General features: G+C 48.4%; 1 protein-coding gene across 1 annotated transcript in view; it reads left to right on the top strand.

Annotated features, from left to right (window-relative positions):
* The window catches only part of CTR9 (CTR9 homolog, Paf1/RNA polymerase II complex component), a 66,190-nt gene extending 47,880 nt beyond the window's left edge, over positions 1-18,310 (top strand). The window contains exons 24-25 of the mRNA XM_063946435.1: positions 501-616; positions 16,667-18,310. Coding sequence (XP_063802505.1) covers positions 501-616; positions 16,667-17,081 — 531 coding nt within the window. The 3' untranslated portion in view covers positions 17,082-18,310. The remainder of the gene's footprint in view (positions 1-500; positions 617-16,666) is intronic.
* The last annotated feature ends 286 nt before the right edge of the window (positions 18,311-18,596 follow it).

Here is an 18,596-nt window from a genome sequence, read left to right as displayed (position 1 = left end):
TGATTGCCGCGCTGCCGATCAGTCAGCACAGCAGGATCCCCCCCTCCAGTGGCTGCAGACAATGCCAGCCGATGGGGAGTGTAAAATGAACCCTCCCAAGCCACCCCCAGACCCCCCCTGTATACCTGCAGGCTGTTCCAGCTTTCAAAATGAAAACCGCAATGTTCCGATGGTCGCGATCGATGTTTCATGTTTGGGGGAAAAAAATCTAAATATTTTTTTCCTTTTTAAAAAAATAAAAAATCATTTGGGATAGGGTTAAATTCATGTTCTTCACCTAATTCACTCATAAAAAACCCTGACAATTTCGGAGCGTGTTTTTGCGAAATAAATTGTCAGTTAAGTGGTTAATATGAGAGGATCATGTGACCGTCTCAAGCATAATCACTGGCCGCGCCTTATATTTGACTCTTTCTGTGAAACAGTCGATTTATTCCTTGAACTTCATAATCTAATTTATTTGGGGGGGTTTTTAACTCTGGAAAAATCTTCTGTTTTAGCCGGCTAAAGTTGAGCGAACTCCGGCTTCCATGAGAGGGAAAATCAAATCGAAAGCCATGATCTCCTCCAGCGATGACTCCTCAGATGAAGACAAACTGAAGATCGCCGATGAAGGGTGAGAAAATGGGTCTTATTTTCTTCTCTTAGAAGTACAGAACTAACCCTAGGGATAAGCGGCAGGAGTGTGTACAACATGTACCCAATGTCGGCATGTCAACAATGGATTTTCACGTTTACTCTAGACCAGGCATGTCCAAACTGCGGCCCTCCAGCTGTTGAGAAACTACACATCCCAGCATGCTCTGACCCAGCTTTAGCATTCACTGACAGCAAAACTGTGTCAGGGCATGCTGGGATATGTAGTTTCACAACAGCTGGAGGGCCGCAGTTTGGACATGCCTGCTCTAGACCTAACCGTAGCCTAACCTTAAAACCCATCATCTGCATTCTACCTGCCAACATTCCCAATGTCAGTGTTGATATTGTGTGCACGTCAATGTTCTGAATGTTGACTTTCAGACCATGTCAGCATTATAATGTCGACAATAAATGCAAACTAAAACCAGGATGTGGGCACAGGACACCTCATCTGTACGTGGTAGCGTCAGCATTTCCCTCACACTTTGGCACAAGGTGAAGTGGACCCTTAGCTGCCCAGAGTGAGGGGCAGCCAGTGTCTCCTGGCTACTACAGCACCACCTTTCCTATTTCCCAGGCAGCGAGAGCAGAAGAGAGTCTATTGATTGGTGGCTACTGGACCAGTTTGGGTATTGCACACGTGGCATGCTATGTGTCCGGTCAGCATCTTTACAGTGTAGAGGCTCACGTGCCAGCTGCACTTTCCCTGTACTGGGTCTTCCAGCCTTCAGAGGAGTCATTCTGGTCTTTATAGCTGCTTTTCAGGATCCCTACTACTACACTTGCTCTCAAGATGTGTCCAACAAGATTCAGATTAGTTCCAAGGATATCCCTGTTCTTCAGTCATGAGTAAGTGATGTGGTTTTCTCTGGGCTGTCTGCCCGAATCACCCGGCTCAGTGCGGGGTCGCTGTAAGGCATTCCACGCCAGATTAAGGTACTGGGGGCAATAGGAGGCTGTACATGGACTATGCCCTGTTTAAACCTTTGGAATTCCAGAAATGACCAGGAATCTTCTGCCTGATCCCGCAGTTTATTCATTTCTCTATCGTCCTAGTGGATGCTGGGGTTCCTGAAAGGACCATGGGGAATAGCGGCTCCGCAGGAGACAGGGCACAAAAGTTAAGCTTTAGGATCAGGTGGTGTGCACTGGCTCCTCCCCCTATGACCCTCCTCCAAGCCTCAGTTAGGTTTTTGTGCCCGGCCGAGAAGGGTGCAATCTAGGTGGCTCTCCTAAAGAGCTGCTTAGAAAAGTTTAGTTTTAGGTTTTTTATTTTACAGTGAGTCCTGCTGGCAACAGGATCACTGCATCGAGGGACTTAGGGGAGAAGAAGTGAACTCACCTGCGTGCAGGATGGATTGGCTTCTTAGGCTACTGGACATTAGCTCCAGAGGGACGATCACAGGTACAGCCTGGATGGGTCACCGGAGCCGCGCCGCCGGCCCCCTTGCAGATGCCGAAAAGAGAAGAGGTCCAGAAATCGGCGGCAGAAGACTCTTCAGTCTTCTTAAGGTAGCGCACAGCACTGCAGCTGTGCGCCATTGCTCTCAGCACACTTCACACGGCAGTCACTGAGGGTGCAGGGCGCTGGGGGGGGGCGCCCTGGGCAGCAATGGAAACCTGTTATTTGGCAAAAAATACCTCACATATAGCCTCCGGGGGCTATATGGAGATATTTAACCCCTGCCAGAATCCGTTGAAGAGCGGGAGGCGAGCCCGCCGAAAAGGGGGCGGGGCCTATCTCCTCAGCACACAGCGCCATTTTCCCTCACAGAAAGGCTGGAGGGAAGGCTCCCAGGCTCTCCCCTGCACTGCACTACAGAAACAGGGTTAAAACAGAGAGGGGGGGCACTAATTTGGCGTTAGACATATATATAAAGATGCTATAAGGGAAAACACTTATATAAGGTTGTCCCTATATAATTATAGCGTTTTTGGTGTGTGCTGGCAAACTCTCCCTCTGTCTCTCCAAAGGGCTAGTGGGTCCTGTCCTCTATCAGAGCATTCCCTGTGTGTGTGCTGTGTGTCGGTACGTGTGTGTCGACATGTATGAGGACGATGTTGGTGAGGAGGCGGAGCAATTGCCTGTAATGGTGATGTCACTCTCTAGGGAGTCGACACCGGAATGGATGGCTTATTTAGGGAATTACGTGATAATGTCAACACGCTGCAAGGTCGGTTGACGACATGAGACGGCCGACAAACAATTAGTACCGGTCCAGACGTCTCAAAAACACCGTCAGGGGTTTAAAACGCCCGTTTACCTTAGTCGGTCGACACAGACACGGACACTGAATCCAGTGTCGACGGTGAATAAACAAACGTATTCCTCATTAGGGCCACACGTTAAGGGCAATGAAGGAGGTGTTACATATTTCTGATACTACAAGTACCACAAAGATGGGTATTATGTGGCAGTGAAAAAACTACCGTAGTTTTTCCTGAATCAGATAAAATAAAATGAAGTGTGTGATGAGGCGTGGGTTTACCCCGATAGCAAATATTGGCGTTATACCTTTTCCCGCCAGAAGTTAGGGCGCGTTGGGAAACACCCCTTAGGGTGGATAAGGCGCTCACACGCTTATGTGGCGTTACCGTCTCCAGATACGGCCGCCCTCAAGGAGCCAGCTGATATGAAGCTGGAGTAATATCCTAAAAAGTATATACACACATACGGTGGTTATACTGCGACCAGCGATCGCCTCAGCCTGGAAATGCAGTGCTGGGTTGGCTTGGTCGGATTCCCTGACTGAAAATATTTTAGTGATATAGAGCATTTAATAGGATGCAGTCTATATATATATATATATATATATATATATATATATATATATATATATATATATATATATACGAGATGCACAGAGGGATATTTGCACTCTGGCATCAAGATAAGTGCGTTGTCCATATCTGCCAGAAGATGTTATGGACACGACAGTGGTCAGGTGATGCAGATCCCATACGGCACATGAAAGTATGGTCGTATAAAGGAGAGTAGGTACTTGGGGTCGGTCCATCGGACCTGGGGGCCACGGCAACAGCTGGGAAATCCAACCTTTTTACCCCAAGTCACATCTCAGCAGAAAAAGACACTGTCTTTTCAGCCTCAATCCTTCCGTTCCCATAAGGGCATGCGGGCAAAAGGCCAGTCATATCTGCCCAGACATAGAGGAAAGGGAAGTAGACTGCAGAAGGCAGCCCCTTTTCCAGGAACATAAGCCCTCCACCGAGTCTGCCAAGTCCTCAGCAGGACGCTGGGGCCGTGCAAGCTGACTCAGGTGAGGTGGGGGGTCGTCTCAAGAGTCTCAGCGTGCAGTGGGATCACTCGCAAGTTGACCCCTAGATCGTACAAAGTATTATCCCAGGGGTACAGTTTGGAGATTCGAGACATCTTTTCCTCGCAGGTTCCTGAAGTCTGCTTTACCAAAGGCTCCCTCCGACAGGGAGGCAGTATTGGGGAAAAATTCACAAGCTGTATTTCCAGCAGGTGATAATCAAAGTACCCCTCCTACAATCAAGGAAAAGGGTATTAGTCTTCCACACTATATTGTGGTACTGAAGCCAGACGGCTTGGTGAGACATATTCTAAATCTGAAATTTTTGAACACTTACATACAAAGGTTCAAATCAAGATGGAGTCACTCAGACAGTGATAGCGAACCGGAAAAAAGGGGACTATATGGTGTCCCTGGACATCAAGGATTACCTCCATGTCCAAATTTGCCCTTCTCAACAAGGGTACCTATGGTTCGTGGTACAGAACTGTCAATATCAGTTTCTGACGCTGCCGTTGAATTATCCACGGCACCCCGGGCCTTTACCAAGGTAATGGCCGAAAAGATGATTCTCTTCAAAGAAAAGGGCATCTTAATTATCCCTTACTTGGACGATATCCTGAAAAGGGAAAGGTCCAGAGAACAGTTGGAGGTCGGAATAGCACTAAAGTAGTTCTATGACAGCACGAGTGGATTCTAAATATTCCAAAAATCGCAGCGTTTTTCCGACGATACGTCTGCTGTTCCTAGGAATGATTCTGGGCATAGTCCAGAAAAAGGTGTTTCTCCTGGAGGAGAAAGCCAGGGAGCTATCCGAACTAGTCAGAAACCTCCTAAAACCAGGCCAAGTATCAGTGCATCAATGCACAGGAGTCCTGGGAAAAATGGTGGCTTCTTACGAAGCAATTCCATTCGGCAGATCTCACGCAAAAAATTTTCAGGGGGATTTGCTGGACGAATGGTCCGGATCGCATCTTCAGATGCATCAGCAGATAATCCTGTCTCCAAGGACAAGGGTGTCTCTTCTGTGGTGGCTGCAGAGTGCTCATCTTCTAGAGGACAGCACATTCAGCATTCAGGACTGTGTTCTGGTGACCACGGATGCCAGCCTGAGAGGCTGGGAAGCAGTCACACAGGGAAGAAATTTCCAAGGAATGTGGTCAAGTCTGGAGACTTTTCTCCACATGAATATACTGGAGCTAAGAGCAATTTCCAATGCTCTGAGCCTAGGAAGACCTCTGCTTCAAAGTCAGTCGGTGCTGATCTGGTCGGACATCATCATGGCAGTCGCCCACGTAAACAGACGGGGCGGCACAAGAAGCAGGAGGGCAATGACAGCAAGAACTTTTCGCTGAGCAAAAAATCATGTGATAACACTGTCAGCAGTGTTCATTCCGGGAGTGGAAAACTGAATTTCCTCAGCAGGAATGAATTCCACTCGGAAAAGTGGGAACTTCATCTGGAAGTTTCCACATGATTGTAAACCGTGGGAAAGACCAAAGGTGGTCATAAGATGGCGTCCCACCTGAAGCGCCAGGTCAAGAGACCCTCAGGCAATAGCTGGGTCGCTCTGGTAACACCGTGGGTGTACCAGTCGGGTATGTGTTCCCTCCTCTGCCTCTCATACCCAGGGTATTGAGAATTATAGGAAGGAGAGGAGTAAGAATCATACTCGTGGCTCCGGTTTGGCCAAGAAGGACTTGGTAACCGGAACTTCAAGAGATAAGAAGGGTCTTGATTTAGCAAGAATCATGTCTGTTCCAAGACTTACCGCAGCTGCGTTGACGCAGGGGCGGGTGAACGCCGGATCCTAAGGGAAAAAGGCATTCCGGAAGAGGTCATCCCTACCCTGGTCAGAGCCAGGAAGGAGGTGACCGCACAACATTATCACAGTTTAGGTGAAAATATGTTCCATGGTGTGAGGCCAGGAAGGCTCCACGGAAGAATTTCAACTAGGTTAATTCCTATATTTCCTGCAAACAGGAGTGTCTATGGGCCTCAAATTGGGGTCCATTAAGGTTCAAATTTCGGCCTGTCGATTTTCTTCCAGAAAGAATTGGCTTCAGTTCCTGAAGTCCAGAAGTTTGTCAAGGGAGTACTGCATATACAACCCCTTTTGATGTCTCCAGTGGCACTGGGGGATCTCAACGTAGTTTTGGGGATTCCAAAAATCACATTGGTTTAAACCACTCAAATCTGTGGATTTGATATATCTCACATGGAAAGTGAACATGCGGTTGGTCCTGGCCTCGGCCAGGCGAGTGTCAAAATTGGCGGCTTTGTCTCACAAAGCCATATCTGATTGTCCATTCGGACAGAGCAAAGCTGCGGACTCGTCCCCAGTTTATCCCTAAGGTGGTGTCAGCGTTTTACCTGAACCAGCTTATTGTGGTACCTGCGGCTACTAGGGACTTGGAGGACTCCAAGTTGCTGGATGTTGTCAGGGCCCTGAAAATATAGTTTTCCAGGTCGGCTGGAGTCAGGAAATCTGACTCGCTGTTTTATCCTGTATGCACCCAACAAGCTGGGTGCCCCTGCTTCTAAGCAGACTATTGCTCGTTGGATTTGTAGTACAATTCAGCTTGCACATTCTGTGGCAGGCTTGCCACAGCCAAAAATATGTAAATGCCCATTCCACAAGGAAGGTGGGCTCATCTTGGGCGGCTGCCCGAGGGGTCTCGGCTTTACAACTTTGCCGAGCGGCTACGTGGTCGGGGGAGAACACGTTTGTAAAATCCTACAAATTTGATACCCTGGCTAAGGAGGACCTGGAGTTCTCTCATTCGGTGCTGCAGAGTCATCCGCACTCTCCCGCCCGTTTGGGAGCTTTGGTATAATCCTCATGGTCCTTTCAGGAACCCCAGCATCCACTAGGACGATAGAGAAAATAAGAATTTACTTACCGATAATTCTATTTCTCGGAGTCCGTAGTGGATGCTGGGCGCCCATCCCAAGTGCGGATTATCTGCAATACTTGTACATAGTTATTGTTAACTAAATCGGGTTATTGTTGTAGTGAGCCATCTTTTCAGAGGCTCCGCTGTTATCATACTGTTAACTGGGTTCAGATCACAGGTTGTACAGTGTGATTGGTGTGGCTGGTATGAGTCTTACCCGGGATTCAAAATCCTTCCTTATTATGTACGCTCGTCCGGGCACAGTATCCTAACTGAGGCTTGGAGGAGGGTCATAGGGGGAGGAGCCAGTGCACACCACCTGATCCTAAAGCTTAACTTTTGTGCCCTGTCTCCTGCGGAGCCGCTATTCCCCATGGTCCTTTCAGGAACCCCAGCATCCACTACGGACTCCGAGAAATAGAATTATCGGTAAGTAAATTCTTATTTTTAGCCTGGGGCTTGTATTTTATTTCACACAGATATAAATTATAGTCAAATATAACACACACACAGGCACCTAGTAGTGCAAAACTGTGTAATTGCACCAACTGTAACTAATATGTTCAAAATAAAGATATGTGCTTACCTGGACCACACCCCTCCAAGGGCAGTGTGGACCATACATTAGCACCGTTATTCCCTGACTTTGAGCGGCGATCAAAACTGCTGACCAACGGAAATGGGACATGTTTAAAATTCCCGACGTGGCGATCCCAAACATGTTTGGGCTGGAATCGGCGAGTTAGGAAAATCCAACATGTTTTATTTCTCCGAGTCTCCGAGCTAGCCATCAGCAGAAAGGGAAATTGCAGGAATCAGTCACAGATGTATGGTGGCCCCCTTAAGATATCTCCCCAGACCCAGTCAGGATGTTGTCCTGCTGTAGCCGGGATAAAATGAATATTGGAAATCATACATCAATATATTATAGAAAATAGGTGTAACATGTACAATAAGTTATAAAAAAAATAGGATTTCTCTGACGTCCTAAGTGGATGCTGGGGACTCCGTCAGGACCATGGGGATTAGCGGCTCCGCAGGAGACAGGGCACAAAAATAAAAGCTTTAGGACTAGGTGGTGTGCACTGGCTCCTCCCCCTATGACCCTCCTCCAAGCCTCAGTTAGGTTTTTGTGCCCGGCCGAGAAGGGTGCAATCTAGGTGGCTCTCCTAAAGAGCTGCTTAGAATAAAAGTTTGTTAGGTTTTTTATTTTCAGTGAGTCCTGCTGGCAACAGGCTCACTGCATCGAGGGACTAAGGGGAGAAGAAGTGAACTCACCTGCGTGCAGGATGGATTGGCTTCTTAGGCTACTGGACACTAGCTCCAGAGGGACGATCACAGGTACAGCCTGGATGGGTCACCGGAGCCGCGCCGCCGGCCCCCTTACAGATGCTGAAGAGAGAAGAGGTCCAGAAATCGGCGGCTGAAGACTTCCCAGTCTTCTTAAGGTAGCGCACAGCACTGCAGCTGTGCGCCATTGCTCTCAGCACACTTCACACCGCGGTCACTGAGGGTGCAGGGCGCTGGGGGGGGCGCCCTGGGCAGCAATGTAATTACCTTTACTGGCTAAAAATACATCACATATAGCCCCTGGGCTATATGGATGTATTTAACCCCTGCCAGGATTACAGAAAAAACCGGGAGAAGAGCCCGCCGTGAAGGGGGCGGGGCCTATCTCCTCAGCACACAGCGCCATTTTTCCCACACAGATCTGCTGGTGGGAAGGCTCCCAGACTCTCCCCTGCACTGCACTACAGAAACAGGGTTAAAACAGAGAGGGGGGGCATATTTTGGCGATATAAATATATATTAAGCTGCTATAAGGGAAAACACTTACTATAAGGTTGTCCCTGTATAATTATAGCGCCTTGGTGTGTGCTGGCAAACTCTCCCTCTGTCTCCCCAAAGGGCTAGTGGGGTCCTGTCCTCTATCAGAGCATTCCCTGTGTGTGTCCTGTGTGTCGGTACGTGTGTGTCGACAGGTATGAGGACGATGTTAGTGGAGGCGGAGCAATTGCCTGTAATGGGATGTCACCCCCTAGGGAGTCGACACCGGAATGGATGGCTTTATTTATGGAATTACGTGATAGTGTCAACACGCTACAAGGTCGGTTGACGATATGAGACGGCCGGCAAACCAATTAGTACCTGTCCAGGCGTCTCAAACACCGTCAGGGGCTTTAAAACGCCCATTACCTCAGTCGGTCGACATAGACACAGACACGGACACTGACTCCAGTGTCGACGGTGAAGAAACAAACGTATTTTCCAGTAGGGCCACACGTTACATAATCACGGCAATGAAGGAGGCGTTACATATTCTGAGAATCAGATAAATTGATTGAAGTGTGTGATGAAGCGTGGGTTACCCCCGATAGGAAGTGCTAATTTCAAAGAAGTTATTGGCATTATACCCTTTCCCGCCAGAGGTTAGGGCGCGCTGGGAAACACCCCCTAGGGTAGATAAGGCGCTCACACGCTTATCAAAACAAGTGGCGTTACCGTCTCCTGATACGGCCGCCCTCAAAGATCCAGCTGATAGGAGGCTGGAAAATACTCTAAAAAGTATATACACACATACTGATGTTATACTGCGACCAGCATCGCCCCAGCATGGATGTGCAGTGCTGGGGGGGTTTGGTCGGAATCTCTGACTGAAAATATTGATACCCTTGACAGGGACAGTATTTTATTGACTATAGAGCATTTAAAGGATGCATTTCTATATATGCGTGATGCACAGAGGGATATTTGCACTCTGGCATCAAGAGTAAGTGCGATGTCCATTTCTGTCAGAAGATGTTTATGGACACGACAGTGGTCAGGTGATGCGGATTCCAAACGGCACATGGAAGTATTGCCGTATAAAGGGGAGGAGTTATTTGGGGTCGGTCTATCGGACCTGGTGGCCACGGCAACAGCTGGAAAATCCACCTTTTTACCCCAAGTCACCTCTCAGCAGAAAAAGACACCGTCTTTTCAGCCTCAGTCCTTTCGTCCCCATAAGGGCAAGCGGGCAAAAGGCCAGTCATATCTGCCCCGGGGTAGAGGAAAGGGAAAAAGGACTGCAGCAGGCAGCCCCTTCCCAGGAACAGAAGCCCTCCACCGCTTCTGCCAAGGCCTCAGCATGACGCTGGGGCCTTACAAGCGGACTCAGGTACGGTGGGGGGTCGTCTCAAGAGTTTCAGCGCGCAGTGGGCTCACTCGCAAGTGGACCCCTGGATCCTACAGGTAGTATCCCAGGGGTACAGATTGGAATTCGAGACGTCTCCCCCTCGCAGGTTCCTGAAGTCTGCTTTACCAACGTCTCCCTCCGACAGGGAGGCAGTATTGGAAGCAATTCACAAGCTGTATTCCCAGCAGGTGATAATAAGAGTACCCCTCCTACAACTGGGAAAGGGGTATTATTCCACACTATTTGTGGTACCGAAGCCAGACGGCTCGGTGAGACCTATTTTAAATCTGAAATCTTTGAACACTTACATACAAAGGTTCAAATTCAAGATGGAGTCACTCAGAGCAGTGATAGCGAACCTGGAAGAAGGGGACTATATGGTGTCCCTGGACATCAAGGATGCTTTCCTCCATGTCCAAATTTGCCCTTCTCACCAAGGGTACCTCAGGTTCGTAGTACAGAACTGTCACTATCAGTTTCAGACGCTGCCGTTTGGATTGTCCACGGCACCCCGGGTCTTTACCAAGGTAATGGCCGAAATGATGATTCTTCTTTGAAGAAAAGGCGTCTTAATTATCCCTTACTTGGACGATCTCCTGATAAGGGCAAAGTCCAGGGAACAGTTGGAGGTCGGAGTAGCACTATCTTGGATACTGCTACAACAGCACGGGTGGATTCTAAATATTCCAAAATCGCAGCTGATCCCGACGACACGTCTGCTGTTCCTAGGGATGATTCTGGACACAGTCCAGAAAAAGGTGTTTCTCCCGGAGGAGAAAGCCAGGGAGCTATCCGAGCTAGTCAGGGACCTCCTAAAACCAGGAAAAGTGTCAGTGCATTATTGCACAAGGGTCCTGGGAAAAATGGTGGCTTCCTACGAAGCGATTCCATTCGGCAGATTTCTCGCAAGAACTTTTCAGTGGGATCTGCTGGACAAATGGTCCGGATCGCATCTTCAGATGCATCAGCGGATAACCCTGTCTCCAAGGACAAGGGTGTCTCTTCTGTGGTGGCTGCAGAGTGCTCATCTACTAGAGGGCCGCAGATTCGGCATTCAGGACTGGGTCCTGGTGACCACGGATGCCAGCCTGAGGGGCTGGGGAGCAGTCACACAGGGAAAAAATTTCCAGGGAGTGTGGTCAAGTCTGGAGACTTCACTTCACATAAACATACTGGAGTTAAGGGCAATTTACAATGCTCTAAGCCTAGCAAGACCTCTGCTTCAAGGTCAACCGGTGCTGATCCAGTCGGACAACATCACGGCAGTCGCCCACGTAAACAGACAGGGCGGCACAAGAAGCAGGAGGGCAATGGCAGAAGCTGCAAGGATTTTCCGCTGGGCGGAAAATCATGTGATAGCACTGTCAGCAGTGTTCACGATCTCCACCCGGGAGAGTGGGGACTTTATCCGGAAGTCTTCCACATGATTGTGAACCGTTGGGAAAGACCAAAGGTGGACATGATGGCGTCCCGCCTCAACAAAAAACTGGACAGGTATTGCGCCAGGTCAAGGGACCCTCAGGCAATAGCTGTGGACGCTCTGGTAACACCGTGGGTGTACCAGTCAGTGTATGTGTTCCCTCCTCTGCTTCTCATACCCAAGGTACTGAGAATTATAAGACGGAGAGGAGTAAGAACTATACTTGTGGCTCCGGATTGGCCAAGAAGGACTTGGTTCCCGGAACTTCAAGAGATGCTCACAGAGGACCCATGGCCTCTGCCGCTAAGAAGGGACTTGCTTCAGCAAGGACCCTGTCTGTTCCAAGACTTACCGCGGCTGCGTTTGACGGCATGGCGGTTGAACGCCGGATCCTAAGGGAAAAAGGCATTCCGGAAGAAGTCATACCTACCCTGGTCAAAGCCAGGAAGGAGGTGACCGCACAACATTATCACCGCATTTGGCAAAAATATGTTGCGTGGTGTGAGGCCAGGAAGGCCCCCACGGAGGAATTTCAACTCGGTCGATTCCTGCATTTCCTGCAAACAGGAGTGTCTATGGGCCTCAAATTGGGGTCCATTAAGGTTCAAATTTCGGCCCTGTCGATTTTCTTCCAGAAAGAATTGGCTTTAGTTTCTGAAGTCCAGACATTCGTCAAGGGAGTACTGCATATATAACCCCCTTTTGTGCCTCCAGTGGCACCGGGGGATCTCAACGTAGTTCTGGGATTCCTCAAATCACATTGGTTTGAACCGCTCAAATCTGTGGATTTGAAATATCTCACATGGAAAGTGACCATGCTGTTGGCCCTGGCCTCGGCCAGGCGAGTGTCAGAATTGGCGGCTTTGTCTCACAAAAGCCCATATCTGATTTTCCATTCGGACAGGGCAGAACTGCGGACTCGTCCCCAGTTTCTCCCTAAGGTGGTGTCAGCGTTTCACCTGAACCAACCTATTGTGGTGCCTGCGGCTACTAGGGACTTGGAGGACTCCAAGTTGCTAGACGTTGTCAGGGCCCTGAAAACATATGTTTCCAGGACGGCTGGAGTCAGGAAAACTGACTCGCTGTTTATCCTGTATGCACCCAACAAGCTGGGTGCTCCTGCTTCTAAGCAGACGATTGCTCGTTGGATTTGTAGTACAATTCAGCTTGCACATTCTGTGGCAGGCCTGCCACAGCCAAAATCTGTAAATGCCCATTCCACAAGGAAGGTGGGCTCATCTTGGGCGGCTGCCCGAGGGGTCTCGGCTTTACAAATTTGCCGAGCTGCTACTTGGTCAGGGGCAAACACGTTTGCTAAATTCTACAAATTTGATACCCTGGCTGAGGAGGACCTGGAGTTCTCTCATTCGGTGCTGCAGAGTCATCCGCACTCTCCCGCCCGTTTGGGAGCTTTGGTATAATCCCCATGGTCCTGACGGAGTCCCCAGCATCCACTTAGGACGTCAGAGAAAATAAGAATTTACTTACCGATAATTCTATTTCTCGTAGTCCGTAGTGGATGCTGGGCGCCCATCCCAAGTGCGGATTGTCTGCAATACTTGTACATAGTTATTGTTACAAAAATCGGGTTATTATTATTGTGAGCCATCTTTTCAGAGGCTCCTCTGTTATCATGCTGTTAACTGGGTTCAGATCACAAGTTGTACAGTGTGATTGATGTGGCTGGTATGAGTCTTACCCGGGATTCAAAATCCTTCCTTATTGTGTACGCTCGTCCGGGCACAGTATCCTAACTGAGGCTTGGAGGAGGGTCATAGGGGGAGGAGCCAGTGCACACCACCTAGTCCTAAAGCTTTTATTTTTGTGCCCGGTCTCCTGCGGAGCCGCTAATCCCCATGGTCCTGACGGAGTCCCCAGCATCCACTACGGACTACGAGAAATAGAATTATCGGTAAGTAAATTCTTATTTTTAATTACCTACTGGTAAATCGTTTTCTCGTAGTGTAAGGGATACTGGGGACACTTAGTACAATGTGTATAGTTGGGGTCCAAAGGAGCCGGTGCACTTAAAAAAAAAAAAAAAAAAATTGAACAGGGTGTGCTGGCTCCTCTCCTCTATGCCCTCCCCGACAGCCCAGTCTAGGAAAACCGTGCCGAAGGAGATGGACATACTTGAGAGGAGGATACAAGACAAACGAGTGACGAGGTCAACAAACCAGCACACATCAAAACAATCAACTAGCAACAGCTAGCGAAACAGAAACAGCAGAAGAACAATCACTTGCAGGAAAGTTGCAGCACAGAGGCGGGCGCCCAGTATCCCTTATTTATGGACTACGAGAAAAGGATTTACCGGTAGGTAATTAAAATCCTCTTTTCTCTATCATCCATAAGGGATACTGGGGACACTTAGTACGATGGGGACGTCCGAAAGCTCCCAGAACGGGTGGGAACATGCTGAGATGCCTGCAGCACCTTATGTCCAAATTGGACATCCTCCGTAGCCAGGGTATCGAACCTGTAGAACTTGACAATCGTGTTTGTCCCTGACCAGGTAGAGGCCCGGCATAGTTGCAAGGCTGAGACACCATGGGCAGCCGCCCAGGAAGAACCCACCGACCTGGTAGAGTGGGCCTTGATAGACCAAGGAACAGGCAAGGCCGCCGAAGCGTGGGCCTGTTGAATAGCCTAACCCTAAGGCCCATATCCACACCAGCCTGCAAAAAAACAAAAAGCACCCCAGGTTGAAATCCACGGCCGGATACTTTCGGCCCTCACACCAGGAGGCGTATCGTTTCCAGATATGGTGGTAATGCTTCAACGTGACAGCTTTCCTGGCTTAAATAATGGTGGTACACAGACAGGGAGGGGGGGGGGAGTTTGCAAATCCCACCCCTACATTTCCCTTCAGCACACTAAAAATTACCTGTAACCATACCTGTACCTGGTAATAGAAATTCAGAGAATTAGTTTACACATGTTTGCAAACACATGTTTAGCTGCTGAGCCACTTCAAGGCTTCTCCGATGTCAGCAGTCCTAACACTACATAATAGCAGTGCCCACATAGGGCCATGTAATTTGTCACAGTAGGCCTCATGATAAAGATTATTACTAAAACACATCCAGAAGATTTAACATGTGTTTGCAAACATGTGTCAACTAATTCTCTGAATTTCTATTACCAGATAGGTTCAGGTATGGTTACAGGTCATTTTTAGTGTGCTGAAGGGAAATGTAGGGGTGGGATTTGCAACCACACCACCACCTCTCTGTCTGTTTGTCTGTGACACCTCCCCCTTTCCAGCACCTGATACATAATTATCTCCAGGAATGACCGAGCAACTACCATTGTTTGTCTGCTTAAATCATGGTGGTAATAACCTTACCCGGAATTCCCTTCTCAGCTAGAAGGTTCCGCTCAACTGCCATGCCATTAAACAAAGCCGCCATAAGTCCGGGTAGACGAACGGCCCTTGCTGAAGAAGATCCTCCCTTGGTGGGAGAGCCCAGGGGTCTTCTATTGCCATGGCCAGAAGATCCGCGTACCAAACTGAGGCCAATCGGGGCCAATGAGAAGTCCCTCTTGTCTGATTCTTTTTAGAACCCTGGGTAGTAACAGAATCGGAGGAAACAGGTACACCAGTTGGTAAACCCACAGTGTTGTCAGTGCATCCAGAGGCGCTGCCAGAGGGTCCCTTGTCCTGGAACAATAGCACTAAAGCTTGTTGTTGAGGTGAGAGGCCTGTCTTTAGACAGAGCAGCCATAGACTGCTGTAACTGCTGCCTTTCCTGTCTAGCAGCAGTTAATTCATTGGACATGTCAGCCATCATAGTTTTAATAGAACTCAGCCAAGCTGGTTCCTGCAATTCACCCCCAGAAGCCCCACTATCCTGTGAAGGCCGACTGCATTGCTCACACATGAGAGAATCTGCAGGGGAGGGAGAAACCTGGTGTGACAAATATTACACACAACTTTCTTCACCATGCTGACAGGGAACATTTAATGTACATACACACACACACACACACACACACACACACACACACACACACACACACACACACACACACACACACACACGTACAAGCAAGCCTGCTCAGCCCAGTATGTGTGGAGAAACTCAGAGAGGAGGGACCAGCACACAGCCTGAAACTAACAATGCAAAAGTTAGAAGAGATGCAATTTGTTGTATAGTGCGTGAGGAGCCAAATATAAGGGTCCCACAGCGGGCTCTCCCCCTTAACGACACCCCTGTACCAGTGTCTTGCTGTGGAGTATCCTCTGGAGGAACTGGCTGTCCTGCTGCAACGCTGAGAGTGCAAGAAATGGTGCCAGGAGGCCGCTGGTCTCGCTTTGAGGTAGCTCCGCCCTCTGCAATGGCGCTGAAGCTACATGCTTATTTATACTGGCAAAGTCCCCAATTTTGTGTAAAAAGAGGTCCCAGCAACTATTTACACTACCGATGCCAGTTTGCGCAGGAGGTGCTATGGGATCACCCCAGAGAGAGTCCATATGCCCGCAACGCGTCCGCGCCGCACCAAGAACCGGGGGGACCCCGCTAGCGGGACCCCCGGCAACACTGACCACTCTTCTGTCTTCAGGCTGCATGCTGGGGATGTGTGGCATGCTGGGGATTTGTGGCATGCTGCGGGTGTGTGCGCGAGAGCACAATGCCTACGGTACACTGACCCTCAGGACCGTTGTCCTGTCAGCGGGATCGGACTCAGCACCTCCAGGAGGCAGGTGACGGTCCCCACCAGCATACATCGGTGCAGGTAGGCTGTTGCCCAACAGCCTACCTGAAAATAATAAACATTTAAAATCAACTGGAGCTCCAGAGTGTGCTTCCTCTCCTGAGGGCACATTTTTCTAAACTGGGCTGTGGGGGAGGAGCCAGTACACCCTATTTGAATTTTTTTTTTTTAGAGTGCACCGGCTTTTTTGGACCCCATCGTACTAAGTGTCCCCAGTATCCCATACGGATGATAGAGAAAAATGCTCATCCCATCAGGGCTAGGGACCTTCAGTTAGGATAATATGAGGTCTTCTAGTTCTCCACCGTGGATTCTCATAATCTAGGTTCAGGACAGGATGGTTTCCACCGTACACGGCACGTTTTGTCTTGAGCAGTTAAGCCAATTTGACTTCCTCAGGGCATCATATCCGATATACAGGTTCCTATAGTGGTTCTATTCATGTTTTAATTGTAAATATTGAGAAACACATGTTTTTTTTTCAGTTCCAGTCAACCATCTATGTTATAACAACCAACCCTATATATTTTCTCCTATGCAGTACTGCCAGGAACAGCAACAGTGACTCTGATGAAGATGCCAGACCAGCCAAGAAACGCATAATGTCAGATAGCGACTCTGATAATGCCAACAAGTCTGGAAGTGACAGGGGCAGCCCACAGAGATCGCCGCAGTCCGGGGAGGAATCTGACCAGAACACATGGGTTAGGGCAAGGAAGAGGCAGAGATCTGTGTCTGGATCTGATAATGGATCTGATAATGGATCTGTCCAGTCAAGAAGAAGTGTTTCCGGGGGGTCAGACAATGAGTCCCGAGCTGCGTCGCGCAGTCCTGAATCGGACAGGGGATCTGGTAACGGGCGCTCTGCCGGGGGTTCTGCCAGGGGCTCTGGCAATGAGTCGGAGCAGGAAGTGTCTGCCAATGACAAGTCGGGTGGATCTGATGACTCCGATTAGATGGGAAATCTCGCCCACACGTGTATTTATTGTAAATATTTCTTTCTTTCAACCGGGAAAACAAATGGAGTTTTATTATCTTGGTTCCTAGAAATGTTTCCTGCAGCTTAAGTTGGCTGCTTTTTTAGTCTCTCTAGGCAGTAGGCTAAGCCGGATGTCACGCTTCATACAAATCCCAGTAGTTAGATGTGTGATTTGGCAAAGGTTATAGAGGCACATTTCGGTACTGTGAGATTTTTGTTTGCTTATGATTTCATTGAGACGTGCAGGTACTGTATTTGTATCTTGCTATAACAGAGCTGTACTATGGGCCAGTCTTAAGGGCCCTACACATTTAAAGACCCGCTTCCGAGCTGCCCGACAGCGGATACGGCGAGGGGTGGGGGCAGTGACGGGGGGAGTGAAGTTACTAAACTCCCCCCGTCACACGGCTCCATAGCAGTGCAGGCAGATATGGACGAGATCGTCCATATTGGCTGCATGCACAGCCGACGGGGCACCAGCGATGAACGAGCGCGGGGCCGCGCATCGTTCATCGCTGGTGCCTCCACACTCAAAGTTATGAACGGTATCTCGTTCATTAATGAACGAGATCGTTCATATCTTTCAGTGATATCACCCAGTTCGTAGGGCCTATTAGTTCCTCCTAATACACCGCTGTATGTATGTGTGTAAAATACTATAGACTAGTATATGCCAAACTTGGTCTACATAATCCCGCCACAATCCGAGTTTTAAGGCCATTCATGTTTTAGCATACTGTAGGTGACTTAATTAGCAGCCAAGTCATTTTGATTCAACCATCTATGCTGAAGCATGACTATCCTTTAAACCTGGACTGTACGGAAGCTTTGAGGACCAATTTTGGTAAGCACATGGATTGTTTGTAGATATGTCATCTGCAAGCCTCAAGATGCTGTTCCTGTTTTATAAGAAAGATCATTTATTTTCCGACCGGATAATGCGAAACTAGAAGCATTGAAATATCCAGTTTAATTCACCTTAATAAAATGTTAACTCCATTTAAAGACAAAGAAAATGGACTACTTTGGATTACGTACTACTTACATATTTTTATTTTGCAATGTTCCGCTTGTGTATTTCCTACTCTGTACACAGCAGAGACTGACCCTGCTGTCTTTTGTCTTTGTGGATGGAGTTTTATAGGGAGAATGTTATGATTTCTGTACGATGTAATAAATACAATCTGAATATTATTATTTTTTAAATGTGCATTATAATCAAAGGACTTTTATTTTGTAATAGATATATACTACCGTGGTTGGCGGAGCATGCTGGGATTTGTAGTTTATTGATATGACTACTGCTTAAATGCGTTCATTTACTTTATAGCAATTGTTCCTGAGCAGCTGCAATATAGTAAAGATCTAGACATATAATCTCCTATATAATAGCCCAGATCTGTGACTGTGTGTATAATGCTGGGCGTGGCTAGGAGCTCTCACTGTGTTAGCAGAAGGTCTATGACACCCAGTCCACAGCTGATTGGGCAAG

Source organism: Pseudophryne corroboree, chromosome 11 (genome assembly GCF_028390025.1).
Source record: "Pseudophryne corroboree isolate aPseCor3 chromosome 11, aPseCor3.hap2, whole genome shotgun sequence".
In the NCBI taxonomy this organism is placed as follows: Eukaryota; Metazoa; Chordata; class Amphibia; order Anura; family Myobatrachidae; genus Pseudophryne; species Pseudophryne corroboree.
This window is presented reverse-complemented; position numbering and strand designations above follow the sequence as displayed.